Here is a 22,121-nt window from a genome sequence, read left to right on the forward strand (position 1 = left end):
GGGAGAAGAGAGATTCTTTAAGTTGCGGCGGTATTCGTGTTCTTCTCTATGGGTGAAGAAGCTATAGAAGGGTGAGTGGAATTTCGTGGAGAAGATGTATCTCTCACAGTTACCTGCCACGTGCGTGGGTAGGTAGTTAAGGTTGCCTACCCCTTTAAAGCCTGGTGGTCGACAGCCTGCATCTTGAGTAGCCACGGAGGCAGTTCAACACAGAATTTGGACTATTACATAGCTAAACCTCCTTCAATCGATGAAAATGGAGACAGCATCCCACAGTGAAGCTCAGGAATAAGCCTGCAAATAAGGACTTGAAGACTGCGAAGTTACAACCAAGACTATGCAAAAACTGTCAATGTCTGCTTTTTCAATCGAAGTGCCAGATTCATCGGCCATGTTTCGTGATACGGAAGATGCTGAGAGCTATTCTGTAGACATCGTGGAGGCGTCTGCAATGATGGTCTTCCCAACTGTTGTACTGATGAAAGATTCAAGATGCGTCTTCGCCCTAGACTCTCGGACCTCTATCAGCAAGATATTTGAATATACATGATTCTCTTCTTATAATACATACTACACAGAAATGTGTGATATTTTTGAGCTCAGTAGTACAACCCGGAAAGCCCTTGTAGAGTGTTATAAGCTTCAACTTGATCAACTGACCATTTGAAGGCCATATGGTAAGTTATTATGATATTTGATTTGGGAGACTTGAAGCCACATGATTTCAATTGCGTTCATTCTAGTAATCTTTGGAAAGTGTTTATAAAAGGCATTCAAAACCTACTATCGGGAATACCAGAATTCTTTGGTTGTGTAGGAGAACTCAGCCAACCCTCTCAGAAGCTGTTGAGATGTTCAAGTGTCGATAAAGCTACTCTATAACCCAGTAACGTGGTGATGCTGTGCAATTGATTCATCTAGTAATCAACAGGACTGAGGATAGTCTTTGTCACATTTTTGAACATTCTTTTGTTTTCAGTAAAAAGACGACCCGATGGTTATTTAAACCGTGGTTGCCGAGATTACTATGTAATAATTTGCAAGCCGACATCAGAAAGATATGACTAGAATCCGCCTGTGAGGCAAACTGATTTCACTAACATTTCGAACACTTGGAAGAACTGATAACACAACCCAAATACAACTCTACTGTGTCGGCACCAACTTGATATTATACTCAAGCTCCAGGCTCGCCTTAGGATCTCCTTTTCTATCGGCAAACTTCACTGTGAGACCATCCTTCACAGCAAACACAGAGTCGTCATCAAGGTACTTGGAGCTCTCATCAAAGATCTGTGTTGTTACCGACTGGAAGCCCTCTGCTTGAACCTTTCACGTTGTTAGTATTGTATCATATGACAGAGGTGCAAAATAGTTATGCTTACGATTAAATGAATGTGGGCGGGCCTGTACGGGTGGCGATGAAGGAGTCCCAAAAGCTTTCCAGCTGGTCCGTCACTGGGCACCTTGAACAAGTTGCTATTAGTTGGAGATTTTGAAATTGCCTATAAACACACTTACCGGGTAAGGCGTAGGCCTCAGACAGTAGAAGCTGTACCTGCCCTCTTCATCTGTCATGAACTTGCCCCGCAGATTGTGTTCTGGCTGGTCTGCATCCTGCTGCTCGTATAAACCTGCGACAGGTTAGATTTACGGAAATAGCAACAGTGAGCCTAAACCAACTTACCATTTGTGGAGGCTTGCCAAACGTCAACAGACGTGTTGGCTAGAGGCTTCCCCGTATTAGAACAAGTAACTTGTCCATGCATGAGGGCGACTTCGCCATCATCAGGACATTTAGTGACAATAGTACTGCCGTTCGCGCGTACTGGTGTATCAGCGCGCCAGAACGGGCCTAGGATAGCTGTCGCTGTACCGGGGTTGCCATTCCTTGTAGCCACCCTGTTGGTAATATCATCAACCAGCCTGTTGTCCATTAGCACGATGCCATTTCCGAAATTTGGAACGGAATGAAGCATACGATTCCAGTCCGATGACGTCGCAAAGGAGCTGGCCCTCGTTGCGTCTATCGTTGCTCATCTGGCCGGCCCAGTTAATCATCTGCACACCTGCCATCCACTCATCCGTCGTGAGGTCGACTTCTCGAGCGAAATCATGGATGTGCTGAATGAATGAGGCAAGGATTTGGCGCAGTCTAGGATTGGTGTCTTCGCCCATGGATGCAATGACATGCTTCGTAAAGTCCTGGCCTAGGCCTTGGTACTGGCCATCTCCGTTTTGCAATGAACCCATTATTGATGTAGTGTGGTAGTTAATGATTGCAGTTTGGATTGCCAGAGGGTGAGATACAGGGTAAAGATGTAGAATTCTGAAGGTTTGATCACTGTAGATGAACCAGTCTGACTGTTTGCGCCACGATCGTCTTTCTTTGTTCTCATCATATGGAAGGGAGATAATACTTATCCCAATCATCACGCGTGTATTACTTACCATTTTGCTTTGTAATGGCACGTGCCCAGCGGGTACTGCCGGCCATTGAGTTTACGCCGCTTTGCCCGGATGCGTACGGCAGTCCGCAGGGCGCACTGGGTCAGAATTCAAACATTGCCTAATTAGGATGCATAAACGAGATAAGCATATACTACCTGTATAGATAGTTAAGCTTCTTATCTTTACTATGTAATTATTATAAATTTAAGCAAATTCTATATTTCGTATACGTATATATATAAAGTTTTATAAGACTATATAAGAGTATATTCTTAATTCTTAATAATAATATTTACTATATTTTATACGAATATGTCTTTAAGGTGCCTTAAGCAGGCTAACCTAGACTATTTTTTAATAAAACTATTATAGAAGTAGAAGACGTATGTATTTTGTTTAATCGATTTATCCTAATGTTACGGTCAGCTATCCGACAGTAGGGTCTGCTAACAGAAGTTGGGGATTGACGCTAGTAAATAGTATTGTCGTATCGTAAGTCTGGTTCGTAGGTCGTAGGCTGTGTCGTAGATCGGTAGTCAGAGGCTAAGGTGATTAATCTTAGGCTTAACAAGTATTCGTAGTAAAGGTAAGCTAAAAGTATCCTGAGGATAAATACAAAGTTGATTACTAAAAAGCTATAGAAGTCTGACTATAAGTCGAGCTTAGGTTATATTATATATAAGTCCGAATAGTACCTTTTGTTTGTTTTACTATTCTTAATCTTAACAAGGTTTATTCCTCGTTTATATAGATCCTGTATATACTAAGGATAGACTCCGTATTCTTAGCATACGGATCTAATCTCTTATCTTATCGTTACGTAACTTATACTATAGTTCTTCTATTTCCAAGTAAATCCTTATTATTTTTATAATTCTATAATATAAATATCTTATTATAGCTACCTAACGTCTAAGTAGGTTGTTTAGCTATTATCCTTGTTTATAAGTCGTAATATTAGGTCCCCTCTCTAAAGGTTTTATCCTTAAGACCTAATATAAGTAGGTCGTTAGTCCCCGGTTAGGGATCTATTAATCATACTTCCTGATTTACTTATAATGCTAATACTATGTTAGGTCGCGTTTAAAAATCGAAATAATCTAAGTCAATACTTCGTTCTGCTTATAAAGACGTTTTTTATTACTTTAGTTCTAACGACGTTATGCTATATACTTACTACTTCTATATAAAGTATATATATCGGATAGTAGAAGGCGTAAAAACTTATTAAGGTTATAGAAACCTAAAGCATCTTTATAATAGTTTCGTAGTAGCGTCTAGTCGTAAGTCTTCGTAGCGTTCGTATACCTATATATATACTAATTAGTCGTAGTAAAAAGGCTAAGCGATTAGCGTTAGGAATAGGAAGAGAAGGAAGAGTAGGCTAGTAATATACTGCTAGATCTTTATGAAAAGTTAGCACGGGTTTAAGCCGAGGTAGCTAAAGCAGCTAGTCGATTGTCGCGGATCCGCGCGATTCGGAAGAAAGTAAAGGAGTAGTATATAGAGACGTTTTCTCGAGGGATATAAGAGTTAGAAGAAGACGACGTTCTTCTTATATTAGATATTTATAAGAATAGTATAGTTAGTAATCTTTAGTTTTAAGGTATAGAGAATAATCCGGATTAGGTAAGTTTTAGTATTAGCAAGGAGTTTATAGATCTTAGCCCTTTGTTAGGGGATTTATAGCTAGTATCTTCTAATAGTTTTTAGTTGCTTTCTAGTATTCCTAGGCGAATAAATAGTTTTCCTTATTATAGTCTATCTACTTTTATTAATAATCGTATATATTTATAAGGTTACTTAATATGCTAGTAACCGGTAGTATCTATTAAGGCTATTATTACTAGTATTACTAGCGTTATTTCTTATTCTTAGTATTATTACTAATAGGTTATAAGTTTATCCTTCGTATTAGTAATATTTTTAGTTAGTTCCTATATATTATCTTTGTAACTATATCCTTTCTACTTAATAAGGTATTAATATCTTTCTAGTTCTTTAAGGTAATCGATAATTCGTTCGACTTCTTACTTTAGTTTATTATCTTCTATAATAATAAGGTTGTTTATCTATAATCCTTATAATACTAGTTCGAGTAGCGAAATATAGAATATTAGAAAATACTTTATTATATTAGGTAGGTCGAGTTCGTAATTAACTAGTAAAACTTTTCGGAAGATCTTAAAAGGTTCGAGTTTTTTAAAATCTAGTTTATCGTTTAGTCGTTTTATTTTAATATTTCGCTATATAAAGTAGGCGCTATCTCCTTCTTTTAAAGTTAGTCCCTTAATCCTTTGTTTATTACTAAATTTCGTTATTTATTATCGTATAAATTCGAGTTCTTTACGTGCGTTATCTTAAATATCCTTGATTTATTTAACTATAGCGATAGCCTTAAGTACTACTAGGCTAGCTTAAGGTTTTCTATAAGTAGTTAGTTTAAATCCGTAGTTAAGGTAGAAGGGGGATTCCTTAATACTTTCTCCGATTACGCTATTATAAGTAAATTAGGCTATTAATAAGAATACTACCTAATTATCTTAGTTATAATTAACATAAGCATAGAGGTAGGTTTCGAAGATCTAGTTAACTTTTTCTATTTATCTATCGGTTTATAAGTAAAATACGATAGATATTATTTACTAAATACTAAGTTATGATATAATTAATTTCTAAAATTTAGAAGTAAAGATCTTATCTCTATCTAATATAATTTCCTTAGGTATTCCGTAATTAGCGATAATATACTTAAGGAATATATAGGCGAATTCTTCGGCGTTGCTTACTTCCTTATATAGGATAAAGTAGGCATACTTCGTAAGTCTATCGACGATAATAAGAACGCTATCAAAGTAGACTTCCGTAAGGGGTTCTCGAGACTTCGGTAGTTTAATAATAAAGTCGAGTAATATAGAATGCTAAGCAGTTTGTAATATAAGCAAAGGTTATAACAATTTATAAGGTTAGTATTAAGCTAGTTTGCTTTTAAGGTAAACCTTATAATCCTTAATTATTATTACGATATATTCTCTAGTAACCTTTTCTTTATATTATTATTATAGTCGTTTCTAAGTTTTTATAATTCTTTAGTAACCGTATGCTAGCCGAGCATAGAACTTTATAATTACTTTATCGTCTAGTCTACTAGTTAAGCTAGTACTAGATCGTTTAGCTATTATTAAGAGTTTTATAATAGGTATAAGGTTTTTATTCTTATTATATTTAAGAATTACCTAGGTCTTGTTTAATACTAAGATATTATAGTCTGGTCGTTAGCTAAGGGCGTCGGCCTTACTATTCTCTAATCCTTTCCGATAGATAATTTAGAAATTAAATTCTAAAAGGAATTCTAACTATCTGATTTATCATTTATTAAGTTCCTTCGAAGTAGTAAAGTAGGCTAGGTTCTTATAGTCTATATATATAAATACTTAGTAGATAGTTCCTAAGAGTTAGGGTTGCTATTCCTTAAATACTTTGATAATTGCTATAAGTTCTTTATCGTAGATCTAATAGTTAAGTTCTAATCCGCAGAGCTTGCGTAAGAAGAAGCTATAGGGGTATAGGCGTCTTTCTAAGTCTTATTAAGATAATTATACTCTTAATACGAAATCTAAAGCGTCTATTTCTACTTCGAATTATTCTAGTAGGTTAGGAATTATTAAGACTAGTTTGCTAGTAATACGGTCTTTAATTATTTAAAAGGCGGTTTCCTATTTTTCTTTCTACTCGAATAGTTAGTCTTTCTTACTAAGGTTTGTAAAGGGTATGTTAATTTTTCCGTAAAGTCTAATAAACTTTTAGTAAAAATTAATAAATCCGAGGAATCTTTAGACTTCCTTAAGGTTTATTAGTATTAGCTATTCTTTAACAGCTTAAACTTTCTTTTTAAACATACTAATATATCCGGGAGTAATAATAAATCTAAGGTATTTTACTTCTTAGGTATAAAATATATTTTTCTTAGGTTTAACTAGGAGTTTAACATCTTAGAAGGCTTAAAGTACGAGGTATATATACTCTTTATATTATTTTATTATTAATAAGAAGATAAGGATATCGTCAAGGTAGACGATTATAAAGATATTTACGTATTTCCTAAAAACTTAGTTAATTATATTCTAGAAAGTAGCTAAGGTATTAGTAAGACCGAAAGGTATAACAAGGTATTTGAAATATCTTTTACGTATTCTAAAAGTAGTCTTCTATTCTTCTCCTTGCTTTATTCTAATAAGGTTATAAGCACCTTTAAGGTTTAGTATCGTAAAGTAATTAGCTCCGTAGAAGAGTCGTTATAGTTCTTTGATTAATAATAATAAGTACCGATTTTTAATCGTTATTTCGTTAAGCATTTAGTAGTCGATATAAAATCATAGTTTTCTATTCTTTTTTAATATAAATAAGATTAGGCTTCCTACTAGTAATATTAATTCTTTAATATAGCCTTTCTTAAGGTTTTCGTCGAGGTATTTATTAAAGGCTTCTATTTCTATTAGGTTAAGTCTGTAAATTTTATTAAACTTAGGTTCCTTCCCCTCCTTAATAAGGATTTCGTAATCGAAATTCGTATATTTAGGTAGTCTAGTTTTTAGTTTAGCTATAAAGAGTTTTTTATAAACTTTATATTCTTCTAAGATAGATAGAAGTAGATCGTCTTTTTATTCGAGATCTATTTACTTTAATAATCGTAATATAGCTTCTTTCGCCTTAAGGTAGTAGATATATCGTTTTGCTATTCTTTACTAGATAGATCTATTTAAAGCCTAGGTTTTGCAAAGCTACTTAGGGACTAGATTATCGTTATCCTAATAGAGTTAGCCTATTCTCTAATCTATCTATAAGTTATTTTTCTTAAGCTATAGTATTCTTAATATAATATCGTATATACCGAGTTTAGTAATATCGAATTAGAGTTATTCGTTTCGATCTAAGTAACTTATCTTAAAAGGCGTAATCTTGTTTTTAATAGTTCCTCCTTTATACTAAACTTATTCTCCTTCTATATTACTAAGCTAGTATATATATTCCTTCTTTTATTATAATAGTCGTAGTTGGTTTACTACTTAGGGTAATATAAAATTTATTTCGGCTTTACTATCGATAAGCGTGATAGTTATTATATCGTTAATAGTAACTACGAGTTATAAGTATACTTTCTAGTCTAGGGATGCTAAATAGATAGACCTTGTTATTATTACCTATCTCGGTCTTTTATTAGTAGGTAAGTCTAGTTTTTTAACTACTTTAGTTATCTTAAGTAGGTAATATACTTCCCTTCTTATTATGCCTTCGTAAGGCGGTTTTCTTAAAATCGAGGCTTTGGGGGGCTTAATCCTTCTTATAAAAGTCTATAAGCTTTTACTTTTTAGGTTATGTAAATAAGGCATTCGTCTATTTAATATTCTTCTTACTTTATGTTTTTATTATAAGTATACCTTATAAGGTATTATTAGCTAGGGGTAAACATAGCAATATTGCTATCGAACTTCCTAAGTTCCTACCTTATAAAAGTATAGGCGGTATAGACGTTTCGTAGGGGGGTATTATCGTATTTCCTAGGTTAGAAGTAATATTTATATTTTTCTCTTATATACGTCTTATAATAGTCGAAGAAGTATTAGGCTTAAAAGAAGTAGTAATAGCTTAGGTTTATAATTCTAAGGTAGGGGTAGTCTTCGATCCTAAGTTGCAAGGTATAGTATATCTTAAGTCTTATATTTAGCATGCTATAAAGTTTAATAAATTGCTTATTATTATACTAATTTACTTACTTATATATAATACGTTCGGGGGTATTATCCTTCTTAGGTTCTTTTTTAAAGCTAGTATCGTCTATACTAGGGGTAAGCCTATAGGCGATCTCCGTCTAAGTATGTTAGTAGGTAACGTTACGAAGTTCGTCTAAGTCGTAAGGTAAATCTTCTCCTTCTCCGAACGTCTAGTTACTAGTAAGACTAAGGATTTATTATTTAGTTAAGAAGTCGTACTAATGTTTAGGTTCTTTATCTAAATCTTCTTTGTTTTCGAATTCCTTAATTCGATTTATTTCGCGTTAAACTTATACTTTAGAGTCTCTAATCCTTTATTAGGTTTCTTTATTATAACTTATAAGATTATTATAAGTAGCTTGCCTTAAGGTAATACGTAAGGCTAACAAGCCTATAGGTTTAAGTTATGTTAGAAGTATAAGTATATTATACTTCTATTTTACTTATTTATCCTATTTAGTCTTATCTAAGACTTAGTAGGACTTACAAAAGTAACTAGCTAAGAATGGCTGCTTGCTAGTTTAAACATATGATATTCAGATCCCTATGGAATACTCTCTTTAACCTTATCTAAAAGTCTACTTAGTTAAAGAAGATTCTAGTCTGATTTATAAGCTGCTTTATAAGCTAGTTGACGTATATACTTACGTATACTAAACCTAGCTTATAGCTTCCTATATTAGCTATTATAGGCGACGTTATACTACTATATAACTAGCCTAATTCTCTCCCTTAGCTAGCTATTAGTTCCTCAACCAACTCAGCTTCAATATAAGCCTATACATTCTTTACTATTAAAGCCCTACTTCATAAGTACAAGTTCCCTTACTCTAATACCCTGTTATAAGGATATCGTACTATCTACGAGATTCCTACCTACCGTTCCAACAGGTTATGAGCCCAGCGGAGTAATAACTTTACTTATTCTTTTATCCTCAACTCTTCGGTTATTAAATATCTTGAACTCTATTTTATTCCTATAAACGATATAAGTTTTAGGAATTTATATTTATTATTCTTTTAAACCGTATATTATTATAACGGTTATTATTATAACGGCTATATTCCCCTAAGACGAAAAGTCTAAAACTTTAACTCTATTCTAGTACTATTAAGGCAGACGAAGTGTAAGTCCTTAGTACTACTAAATACGAGACTATTAAGGGGATTACGTCTTAGAAACTATTATTCTAAGATATTACTTGCTGCTTTTAGTGCTTATATACCCTATTATAAAGGCATATCCTAGGGCTTAGCACTTAATAACAAGGCAAAATACCTGTTATTTACTCAAGGCATAGCTCCTTAGTATCTTCAGCAGCCTATTAAGGGATAAATTCCCTATATTATAAGCAGTTTTTGGGCTATAAGTCCCCTATCTCAAGGGCAATAAGTACCCAAGGGCTATAAGTCCCTATATTTAAGGGCAATAAGCACCCTATTAAAAGTCAATATGTCTTCGACTACTACGACTACTACTACTGCTATAAGAGCCGTTACAGGCTGTTTAATGCCTGAAAATCAACGATTAAAGGGTATAGATAACTGGAATACCTGGATTACTACCCTTCAAATCTATTTTAAATTGCTGAATTTATCCCAATACTTTGAGGATCAAGAGAAATATTCAGCTATAACCGAAGAGCAAAAATCACAAGCCTTACTAGTTATAAGGCAAAATTTACAGCCAGAACCTCTTAGCCTGGTTTTTAATAATAAAGACCCAGCAGAAGCCCTAAAGTTACTAAAGGATACCTATGAAGGTTCCGGGCCGGTTCTAAGGCAACAGCTATATCTCGAATTCCACGCTATTAAATTCGAGGATTATAGCTCTTTAAATCTATTTATTAGCTCTTTTAAGGCTTATTTATCTAAATTAGCCTCTGTAGGAGCAAAAATCGAGACTATAGACCAAAATACGGTCTTTATAGCTGCCTTATCAAAATCATTTCCTATTTGGGCTGAAAGGCAAAGGGCTGCCTTACGTTCTAAAGAGATACCTACTTTAGAAGCCCTTATTACGGATATATTAGATGAAAATAGGCGTGATGAGGACACCCCTATGTCTAATTCCTATATCCATAGGCAACAGTCTCAACAACGGTCTAAAAAGACTAAGAGGTCTAACTATAGACCTAATGCCTTTAAAGGCAATAATAAAAGGGAAAACCAACAGCCTCCTAGCAACTCCTACTCTTTCTATAATTTAGAATATTATAGTGGGATTGATGCTAGTTACTTTAATAAGAGGCCTAATAGCCCTAGTTCTAGTTCTAGTCCTAAGAACTGGTGGCTGTATGATTCCGGTTCTACTGTTCACATAGCTAACAGTAGAGAATTCTTTACAGCCTATACTTCTAAGGACAACCTCCCAGAAGTCAAAACAGGCGCTGGACCTATAAAACCTAAGGGCCAAGGTACTATAGACCTACCGCTCTACTTTAAAGGTCAAAGGTCAACTATTAGGCTTGAACAAGCCTTATATATACCGGATTTCCCTATAAATACTATTTCAGGTCTAAGGCACTATCTCTCAGGAGGCTATATTAACGGGAATTATTTATATACCCCGTCTCACAAAGCCTTTGCTGCCTTAAATATCCCTAAAAGGGGATTTTTCCTATCTATATATGGGAAATTAGAACCTGATATTCATAGTTTGAGGAATAAGAAGACGAATAAGTCCTCCTCAACTAATAAGACTAAAAAGTCTACTACCTCTAATTATAACGAGGTTGATTTATCCTCTAGAATCGATGAACTTTCCGATTCTGAAGCCTCTAACTATATGGCTTTTGAGGAATTACAAGGTAACCCTAACCCTAAGGGTCTAAAGGGTCAAAATAACCCTAATCTTAAGGGTAATAACCCTACTAATCCTACTATGGATTGGCATAACAAATTAGGACATCCTAGTTACTCTTACCTATATAAGACAGCTAAGATAACTAAGGGGATTCCTATCAACCAGCTTAAAAAGGACGATTTACAGTGCCCTAGCTGTGAGAAAGCTAAGTTAACTAGACAACAGTCTATAGTTAACTATAACAGGGCTACTAAACCTCTCGATCGACTATGTATCGATACGATTAAGATTACGCCTTCTACTATAGCTGGGAATATCTACGCTATCCCATATACTGACAATTATACTAGCTATAGAGATATAGATTTCAGTCCTACTAAGGATAAAATCTTATCTCTTATACAAAATAAGCTAGAATATTATTATACGCAGTATAACCAGTACCCTAAGTCATTACGAATTGATAATGGTACTGAATTCGCTATAAGCGAATTAGAAGCCTATACTAAACCTAAAGGGATAGTTATAGAGCTTACTACTGCATACACGCCAGAACAAAACGGTATAGCTGAACGAGCAAATCGAATCATAGTTGAAAAGGCTAGAACTATATTACTAGCTTTAAAACTACCTCTATTTCTATGGGATGAAGTCTTTAAAGCTGTTATTAAGTTATTAAACTATACAGCTACTTCAAGACTCCCTATTACACCATACGAGGCATTTTTCAACTATATATTTCCTAATAAGGATAATCGACCTGATTTATCTTCCTTATATAACATAGGAGATTCGGTCTATATATATTATCCTAAGGAAAAACAAGTCAAATCGAATAAGGTTTATACCTATACTCAAGAGGGCATATACCTCTATACAGAGGCAACGAATATTCATATTATATACTGCCCTACTAAGCCTTATAAATCACGAATCATAAGGGCTACTCATATTCGTTTTATACGAAATACTATAAGAGAGGGGGAACAAGAGGCTCAAGATTCCTCTAAATCCATTACTTCTAGTATTTCTAAAGACGTCTCTAGAGACGTTAAAGAAGCTAAAGAAGTTATACCCTCTAAAGACGTCTCTAAAGACGTTATAGTCTCTAAAGACTTTAAAAACAAAATCGAAATCAGGCTTCCTTCTATTAAGAACAAGGAGGAATATATAACTATTAAAGAGAATAACTATATTATTCACTATCTCTTTTCTAGTTACTATACTAAGGAACCGTCTACTATTAAACAGGTTCTTAAAAGCCCTGAAAAAGACAAATGGCTTAAAGCTATATATCAAGAGATTTCCCAACTTATCTCTAAAGGCACCTTTAAGGCTATAAATTCTAAGTTAGCCTCAACCCAGCCTATAACGGCTAGATGGGTATTTAAGCGGAAATTATTACCTAATGGAAAAATCGATAAATATAAAGCCCGCCTTGTGGCTAGAGGCTTTGAACAACGTTACGGAATCGATTATTTCCAGACTTTCGCTATAGGGTCTAACCCTACAACTTATAGGGTTTTATTTGCCCTTGCCGCCTATTACGATTGGGAAATTCATCATATCGATATCATAGGAGCTTTTTTAAACGGCGAATTAGAGGAAGATATCTATTTAGATCCCTCTAATATTCCTCTAGCTGAATTCTTTAAACAGAACCCTAAACAAAACACTATAGGATATAATCCTACTAGTAATCAGGTTCTAAAGCTAGAAAAAGCCCTATACGGCCTAAAACAGAGCCCTCGACAGTGGCAACTTAAGGTTAAGGCTATATTTAAACAACTAGGCCTACAACCTCTTAAATCCAACGAGGCAACCTACTATAATAATAATAAGGACAATCCTATTATCATAGTAACCCACGTCGACGATTTTATTATATTCGCTAAGAATCTTAACGAAATAAAGAAGCTTAAGTTATTGGTTTCTAAATTCGTTGAAATTAAGGATCTAAGCGAAATCAGCTATTTTCTAGGTCTCAAGATCACTAGAGATAGACCTAATGGGTCTTTACAAATCTCTCAAAGCCACTATATTCAACAAATCTAAGAAACAATCAACTATAGCCCTCTCTACAACTGAGGCTGAATTTAACGGCATTCAAGAGGCTATACGAGAGGCTATTTGGCTTCAAGGTCTCCTATCTGAACTAGGCTTTAACTATAAGCCGATACCAATCAAAACCGATAATAACGGAGCCCTAAACCTAGCCTATAACCCAGAATATCATAATCGAACAAAACACACGGCGATATACTATTATTATACTAGGCAAGAAGTAGAAAAAGGAAATATCTCTATATCCTATATTCCTTCTACTAGTATGCCGGCTGACGGGTTAACTAAGCCTCTATCTAGACCTAACTTTATTAAGTTTATTAAACTTATAGGTTTAGATCCTTCTTCTAGTATTAACTAGAATTACCCTTTTATCTTTTCTACTAAATAGTATAAAAGAGGGGGTGTTAGAAGTATAAGTATATTATACTTCTATTTTACTTATTTATCCTATTTAGTCTTATCTAAGACTTAGTAGGACTTACAAAAGTAACTAGCTAAGAATGGCTGCTTGCTAGTTTAAACATATGATATTCAGATCCCTATGGAATACTCTCTTTAACCTTATCTAAAAGTCTATTTAGTTAAAGAAGATTCTAGTCTGATTTATAAGCTGCTTTATAAGCTAGTTGACGTATATACTTACGTATACTAAACCTAGCTTATAGCTTCCTATATTAGCTATTATAGGCGACGTTATACTACTATATAACTAGCCTAATTCTCTCCCTTAGCTAGCTATTAGTTCCTCAACCAACTCAGCTTCAATATAAGCCTATACATTCTTTACTATTAAAGCCCTACTTCATAAGTACAAGTTCCCTTACTCTAATACCCTGTTATAAGGATATTGTACTATCTACGAGATTTCTACCTACCGTTCCAACAAGTTATTATACTTATAGCTTTTCGTTAAGTTGTTTAGTAGTTTTTCTAATCATCTTGCTATTAGCCTAGGAGGCTATTATAAAGGTTTTGCTAGTAAGCTAGTATCTTATTATTTCTTTATCGCTAAGGTATATAAGGTATTTATTATCGTAATATCCTATCTACGATAGGGATACGTAAGGTATCTTAGTTACTATACTAGCTTGCTTAGTTTGCTTAGGTACTAGCTTCTAGTTAGGCTTCTTAGGTTGTCTATAGTCTCTAGCAATATATCTTATTTTTTCGTAATTATAATACTTAAGGTTTTAAGGTTTTTTATCATTACTTTTAATAATAGTACTAAGGTTTATAAGTCTACTATATTATCTATAGGAAGTACTTTATTAGGTATTATTTTAGTTATTATAAGGTTTATTATTATTCTGCTAGTTGTTAAACTTATGCTAAGGCTGCTATTAGTACTTACGTCTTAAGTTTAGGTTTTATCTTTTCTCTCCTTATTCCTTTCGTCGTTCGTAAAGGCGGTTGTCGATCTTAATAATATATTCGACGTAAGTAAGGAAACTAAGAGGTATCTCTAACTTAGCTATTTCGTCCTTAACGTTATCTTTAAGTCTTTAATAGAAAGCGAAGACCTTGCTTTTATTAGTTATATAAAGTCTTATAGCTAATCGTCTAAACTCGGTAGCGTAAAGCATAACTAACTTAGTTTATTATAGGTATAATAGGTCTTACTTAGCCTACTTTTACTTATTAAGGTTGAGGAAGAAGGATTCTAAAGCTTTAATATAGCTTATAAAGCTAAAGAAGATACTTTTTACCTTTTTACTATATTTTTCGACTAGGTTATTAAGCTATTCTTATTATAAAAGCTTAAACTAGGCGAAGGCTTTTCCTTATAAGAAAGTAGCTACGTATACTACGCGTTCGGTATCGTTTTAGAAAGTATTAATATAGAAGGCTTAATAGGTCTATACCTAAACTAAGTATCTTTTAAGTTGTCTTAAGGTCTTGTCGAAGGTAGAAAAGGTATTAAGCTTAAGGCGTTCGCGTCCTTCGACTAAGGCGGAAATTACGTTAGTAATAGCTTAAAGGGTATTAACTTTCTTTTTAAGTTCCTAAGTCTTATATGCTTACTCCTAAAGTTCCTTAAGAGTAGTAGCGTTTTAGTTAAATATGTCGCGTATCTCCTTAAAGTCCTTAGTAGTTTTATTAAGCTGTCGTTTAAGTTCTTTAGTATCGTCCTCGCTATCCAAGTCGTCCTTTATTTTCTAGTCCTCGACTTCCTAGGCTAGGCTTTGAAAAGCTTTTCCTCTAGAGGTAGATAAAGATCCGGGGGTAGGAGACTTAATAGAGGCGTAGGAAGACATTCTATACTATTTAGTAAGTATTAATAGTTAATTTACTAAATAAGAGTAATCAAAGTATTACGGTTAGCTATCCGATAGTAAAGTCTACTAATAAAAGTTAGGGATTAACGCTAGTAAATAGTATTATTATATCGTAAGTCTAGTTCGTAGGTCGTAGGCTATATCGTAGATCGGTAGTTAGAAGCTAAGGTAATTAATCTTAGGCTTAATAAATATTCGTAGTAAAGGTAAGCTAAAAGTATCTTAAGGATAAATATAAAGTTAATTACTAAAAAGCTATAGAAGTCTAACTATAAGTTAAGCTTAGGTTATACTATATATAAGTCTAAATAATACCTTTTATTTATTTTACTATTCCTAATCTTAACAAGGTTTATTCCTCGTTTATATAGATTCTGTATATACTAAGGATAGACTCCGTATTCTTAGCATACGGATCTAATCTCTTATCTTATCGTTACGTAACTTATACTATAGTCCTTCTATTTCCAAGTAAATCCTTATTATTTTTATAATTCTATAATATAAATATCTTATTATAGCTACCTAACGTCTAAGTAGGTTGTTTAGCTATTATCCTTGTTTATAAGTCGTAATATTAGGTCCCCTCTCTAAAGGTTTTATCCTTAAGACCTAATATAAGTAGGTCGTTAGTCCCCGGTTAGGGATCTATTAATCATACTTCCTGATTTACTTATAATGCTAATACTATGTTAGGTCGCGTTTAAAAATCGAAATCGAGTTCTGCCTCTACTCTTCGTCGTCGTAATCGCGTATTGCGTATTACTAAGTTTAGCCTTGTTGTCGACATGCCTTGTTCTTACTATCGTTCCGCGGGGAAGCGTTGCAAGCTTCTTCTAGGTAGTAAGGTTTATAGCGAGTATACTTACTTAGGATAGTCTTATAATACGGCGGCAGACGCTATTTATGCTTATACGTTTCTATGCTCCCTGCGTTTCGTACGTACTACTAACTTATCGTAGTTGATTATTTACTAAATAAAGCAGCTTGTTTAGAAGACGTAGAGATAGCTAAGGAGGAGGTGTTGTAAAAGAAAGCTGCTGCTTTGTATGCCGCGCAGGCTGAGTTAGATAAGTCTATAGCGCGGTTGGATCGTTTACGTAAGTAGAAAAGAATAGTTTTCTGTTGGAACGGTAGGTAGGAATCTCGTAGATAGTACGATATCCTTATAACAGGGTATTAGAGTAAGGGAACTTGTACTTATGAAGTAGGGCTTTAATAGTAAAGAATGTATAGGCTTATATTGAAGCTGAGTTGGTTGAGGAACTAATAGCTAGCTAAGGGAGAGAATTAGGCTAGTTATATAGTAGTATAACGTTGCCTATAATAGCTAATATAGGAAGCTATAAGCTAGGTTTAGTATACGTAAGTATATACGTCAACTAGCTTATAAAGCAGCTTATAAATCAGACTAGAATCTTCTTTAACTAAATAGACTTTTAGATAAGGTTAAAGAGAGTATTCCATAGGGATCTGAATATCATATGTTTAAACTAGCAAGCAGCCATTCTTAGCTAGTTACTTTTGTAAGTCCTACTAAGTCTTAGATAAGACTAAATAGGATAAATAAGTAAAATAGAAGTATAATATACTTATACTTCTAACACCCCCTCTTTTATACTATTTAGTAGAAAAGATAAAAGGGTAATTCTAGTTAATACTAGAAGAAGGATCTAAACCTATAAGTTTAATAAACTTAATAAAGTTAGGTCTAGATAGAGGCTTAGTTAACCCGTCAGCCGGCATACTAGTAGAAGGAATATAGGATATAGAGATATTTCCTTTTTCTACTTCTTGCCTAGTATAATAATAGTATATCGCCGTGTGTTTTGTTCGATTATGATATTCTGGGTTATAGGCTAGGTTTAGGGCTCCGTTATTATCGGTTTTGATTGGTATCGGCTTATAGTTAAAGCCTAGTTCAGATAGGAGACCTTGAAGCCAAATAGCCTCTCGTATAGCCTCTTGAATGCCGTTAAATTCAGCCTCAGTTGTAGAGAGGGCTATAGTTGATTGTTTCTTAGATTTGTTGAATATAGTGGCTTTGAGAGATTTGTAAAGACCCATTAGGTCTATCTCTAGTGATCTTGAGACCTAGAAAATAGCTGATTTCGCTTAGATCCTTAATTTCAACGAATTTAGAAACCAATAACTTAAGCTTCTTTATTTCGTTAAGATTCTTAGCGAATATAATAAAATCGTCGACGTGGGTTACTATGATAATAGGATTGTCCTTATTATTATTATAGTAGGTTGCCTCGTTGGATTTAAGAGGTTGTAGGCCTAGTTGTTTAAATATAGCCTTAACCTTAAGTTGCCACTGTCGAGGGCTCTGTTTTAGGCCGTATAGGGCTTTTTCTAGCTTTAGAACCTGATTACTAGTAGGATTATATCCTATAGTGTTTTGTTTAGGGTTCTGTTTAAAGAATTCAGCTAGAGAAATATTAGAGGGATCTAAATAGATATCTTCCTCTAATTCGCCGTTTAAAAAAGCTCCTATGATATCGATATGATGAATTTCCCAATCGTAATAGGCGGCAAGGGCAAATAAAACCCTATAAGTTGTAGGGTTAGACCCTATAGCGAAAGTCTGGAAATAATCGATTCCGTAACGTTGTTCAAAGCCTCTAGCCACAAGGCGGGCTTTATATTTATCGATTTTTCCATTAGGTAATAATTTCCGCTTAAATACCCATCTAGCCGTTATAGGCTGGGTTGAGGCTAACTTAGAATTTATAGCCTTAAAGGTGCCTTTAGAGATAAGTTGGGAAATCTCTTGATATATAGCTTTAAGCCATTTGTCTTTTTCAGGGCTTTTAAGAACCTGTTTAATAGTAGACGGTTCCTTAGTATAGTAACTAGAAAAGAGATAGTGAATAATATAGTTATTCTCTTTAATAGTTATATATTCCTCCTTGTTCTTAATAGAAGGAAGCCTGATTTCGATTTTGTTTTTAAAGTCTTTAGAGACTATAACGTCTTTAGAGACGTCTTTAGAGGGTATAACTTCTTTAGCTTCTTTAACGTCTCTAGAGACGTCTTTAGAAATACTAGAAGTAATGGATTTAGAGGAATCTTGAGCCTCTTGTTCCCCCTCTCTTATAGTATTTCGTATAAAACGAATATGAGTAGCCCTTATGATTCGTGATTTATAAGGCTTAGTAGGGCAGTATATAATATGAATATTCGTTGCCTCTGTATAGAGGTATATGCCCTCTTGAGTATAGGTATAAACCTTATTCGATTTGACTTGTTTTTCCTTAGGATAATATATATAGACCGAATCTCCTATGTTATATAAGGAAGATAAATCAGGTCGATTATCCTTATTAGGAAATATATAGTTGAAAAATGCCTCGTATGGTGTAATAGGGAGTCTTGAAGTAGCTGTATAGTTTAATAACTTAATAACAGCTTTAAAGACTTCATCCCATAGAAATAGAGGTAGTTTTAAAGCTAGTAATATAGTTCTAGCCTTTTCAACTATGATTCGATTTGCTCGTTCAGCTATACCGTTTTGTTCTGGCGTGTATGCAGTAGTAAGCTCTATAACTATCCCTTTAGGTTTAGTATAGGCTTCTAATTCGCTTATAGCGAATTCAGTACCATTATCAATTCGTAATGACTTAGGGTACTGGTTATACTGCGTATAATAATATTCTAGCTTATTTTGTATAAGAGATAAGATTTTATCCTTAGTAGGACTGAAATCTATATCTCTATAGCTAGTATAATTGTCAGTATATGGGATAGCGTAGATATTCCCAGCTATAGTAGAAGGCGTAATCTTAATCGTATCGATACATAGTCGATCGAGAGGTTTAGTAGCCCTGTTATAGTTAACTATAGACTGTTGTCTAGTTAACTTAGCTTTCTCACAGCTAGGGCACTGTAAATCGTCCTTTTTAAGCTGGTTGATAGGAATCCCCTTAGTTATCTTAGCTGTCTTATATAGGTAAGAGTAACTAGGATGTCCTAATTTGTTATGCCAATCCATAGTAGGATTAGTAGGGTTATTACCCTTAAGATTAGGGTTATTTTGACCCTTTAGACCCTTAGGGTTAGGGTTACCTTGTAATTCCTCAAAAGCCATATAGTTAGAGGCTTCAGAATCGGAAAGTTCATCGATTCTAGAGGATAAATCAACCTCGTTATAATTAGAGGTAGTAGACTTTTTAGTCTTATTAGTTGAGGAGGACTTATTCGTCTTCTTATTCCTCAAACTATGAATATCAGGTTCTAATTTCCCATATATAGATAGGAAAAATCCCCTTTTAGGGATATTTAAGGCAGCAAAGGCTTTGTGAGACGGGGTATATAAATAATTCCCGTTAATATAGCCTCCTGAGAGATAGTGCCTTAGACCTGAAATAGTATTTATAGGGAAATCCGGTATATATAAGGCTTGTTCAAGCCTAATAGTTGACCTTTGACCTTTAAAGTAGAGCGGTAGGTCTATAGTACCTTGGCCCTTAGGTTTTATAGGTCCAGCGCCTGTTTTGACTTCTGGGAGGTTGTCCTTAGAAGTATAGGCTGTAAAGAATTCTCTACTGTTAGCTATGTGAACAGTAGAACCGGAATCATACAGCCACCAGTTCTTAGGACTAGAACTAGAACTAGGGCTATTAGGCCTCTTATTAAAGTAACTAGCATCAATCCCACTATAATATTCTAAATTATAGAAAGAGTAGGAGTTGCTAGGAGGCTGTTGGTTTTCCCTTTTATTATTGCCTTTAAAGGCATTAGGTCTATAGTTAGACCTCTTAGTCTTTTTAGACCGTTGTTGAGACTGTTGCCTATGGATATAGGAATTAGACATAGGGGTGTCCTCATCACGCCTATTTTCATCTAATATATCCGTAATAAGGGCTTCTAAAGTAGGTATCTCTTTAGAACGTAAGGCAGCCCTTTGCCTTTCAGCCCAAATAGGAAATGATTTTGATAAGGCAGCTATAAAGACCGTATTTTGGTCTATAGTCTCGATTTTTGCTCCTACAGAGGCTAATTTAGATAAATAAGCCTTAAAAGAGCTAATAAATAGATTTAAAGAGCTATAATCCTCGAATTTAATAGCGTGGAATTCGAGATATAGCTGTTGCCTTAGAACCGGCCCGGAACCTTCATAGGTATCCTTTAGTAACTTTAGGGCTTCTGCTGGGTCTTTATTATTAAAAACCAGGCTAAGAGGTTCTGGCTGTAAATTTTGCCTTATAACTAGTAAGGCTTGTGATTTTTGCTCTTCGGTTATAGCTGAATATTTCTCTTGATCCTCAAAGTATTGGGATAAATTCAGCAATTTAAAATAGATTTGAAGGGTAGTAATCCAGGTATTCCAGTTATCTATACCCTTTAATCGTTGATTTTCAGGCATTAAACAGCCTGTAACGGCTCTTATAGCAGTAGTAGTAGTCGTAGTAGTCGAAGACATATTGACTTTTAATAGGGTGCTTATTGCCCTTAAATATAGGGACTTATAGCCCTTGGGTACTTATTGCCCTTGAGATAGGGGACTTATAGCCCAAAAACTGCTTATAATATAGGGAATTTATCCCTTAATAGGCTGCTGAAGATACTAAGGAGCTATGCCTTGAGTAAATAACAGGTATTTTGCCTTGTTATTAAGTGCTAAGCCCTAGGATATGCCTTTATAATAGGGTATATATGTCGAATTGAGGGTTCAGAACGATGTATATTCCGTTATGTGTGTAACTGTCTAAGGGCCCTTCAGGGGCGCGTAGGGAAGGGGGTATGCCACCCCCTGACCCGGGGCTCGGCGCTCGGAAATAGTGTTCTGCCGAGCGTTGCCGAAGCCTCGCGTAGCGCGCTCAATCTGACACACCCCCTCAGGGGAGCGCCGAATCGGGGCTTCCCTGCCCTCGAGTCGCCCTCTCCCCCTCGTATTTAGATTACACTGCGTTCAGAGCTCTTCTTTCGCTCATCCCTCGGCTGGTAGGCTTTCTACTGCGCTGTCTCCTCTCCTTCTGCTAAGAGGACGTTTTATACGTACAACTCGCGTACCACAGCAAGTCACGAGCTTCCCGTGGCACTCGGAGCGCGCTTCTCGTGGTCTTCGACCGCCCAGACGTCTTCCTGCGCGGCTCTCTTGGCCCACGCTTCTTCGTCTTCTTCTAATTCGCGTCTCCGATTCCGCTTCAGGAGCTCTGCCTGTTCGCTCATACGGACCTGCTTCCGGAACTCGCGGAACTGTGGGAGCGCGAGACTCTTCGTCAGACCGTCTGCCATAAGCTCTGACGACGGTGTATATGCCACGGATACGCGCTTCGCTGCGACCTCTTGTCGTAGCCAGTGGTTGTGAATATCCACGTGCCGTAAGCGCGTCTGAAGGGTCACTAGATCCGTTGTCACCAGTCGAACGGTCTGTAAGTTGTCGCATTGGATCTGAATCGTGGGTACGCTGCGCTTTTCTGCGGGAAACGTCGCTTCCGGCGCTTCTTCTGTTGGAAGGTGTACGTTTAGCGCGGAGATCAGGCGGCTTGCAAATAGCGCTTCCTTTGCTGCTTGCGAGAGGGATAGCAGCTCAGCTTCCGTCGTAGATGTGGTGACCGTGGCCTGTTTGTTAGCGCGCCACGCAACGAGCCCGCCGAATAGCTTCATAGCGAGCGCCTGAGAGCTCTTCCGATCCAGGGAGTTGTCTGCGAAGCTGGCATCTGACGCCACGATAAGCGTGTCTTCCTCGCTGCCGGGTTCGCAGCCGTATTCGAGGCAGAGGTAGCGGGTGGAATAGAGGTA

At 35.5% G+C, this 22,121-nt stretch overlaps 1 protein-coding gene across 1 annotated transcript; it reads right to left on the reverse strand.

Annotated features, from left to right (window-relative positions):
- Positions 1 to 1,146: 1,146 nt before the first annotated feature.
- Positions 1,147 to 2,253, reverse strand: CTRU02_204293 (catechol dioxygenase; the record flags this gene model as incomplete). Its single annotated transcript, XM_036728387.1, has 5 exons — positions 1,147 to 1,329; positions 1,386 to 1,466; positions 1,522 to 1,634; positions 1,688 to 1,926; positions 1,982 to 2,253. 5 exons carry the CDS (start codon positions 2,251 to 2,253, stop codon positions 1,147 to 1,149), a joined length of 888 nt encoding a protein of 295 aa, XP_036580096.1.
- Positions 2,254 to 22,121: the final 19,868 nt, after the last annotated feature.

Source organism: Colletotrichum truncatum (genome assembly GCF_014235925.2).
Source record: "Colletotrichum truncatum strain CMES1059 chromosome Unknown Contig_0002, whole genome shotgun sequence".
Taxonomy (NCBI): domain Eukaryota; kingdom Fungi; phylum Ascomycota; class Sordariomycetes; order Glomerellales; family Glomerellaceae; genus Colletotrichum; species Colletotrichum truncatum.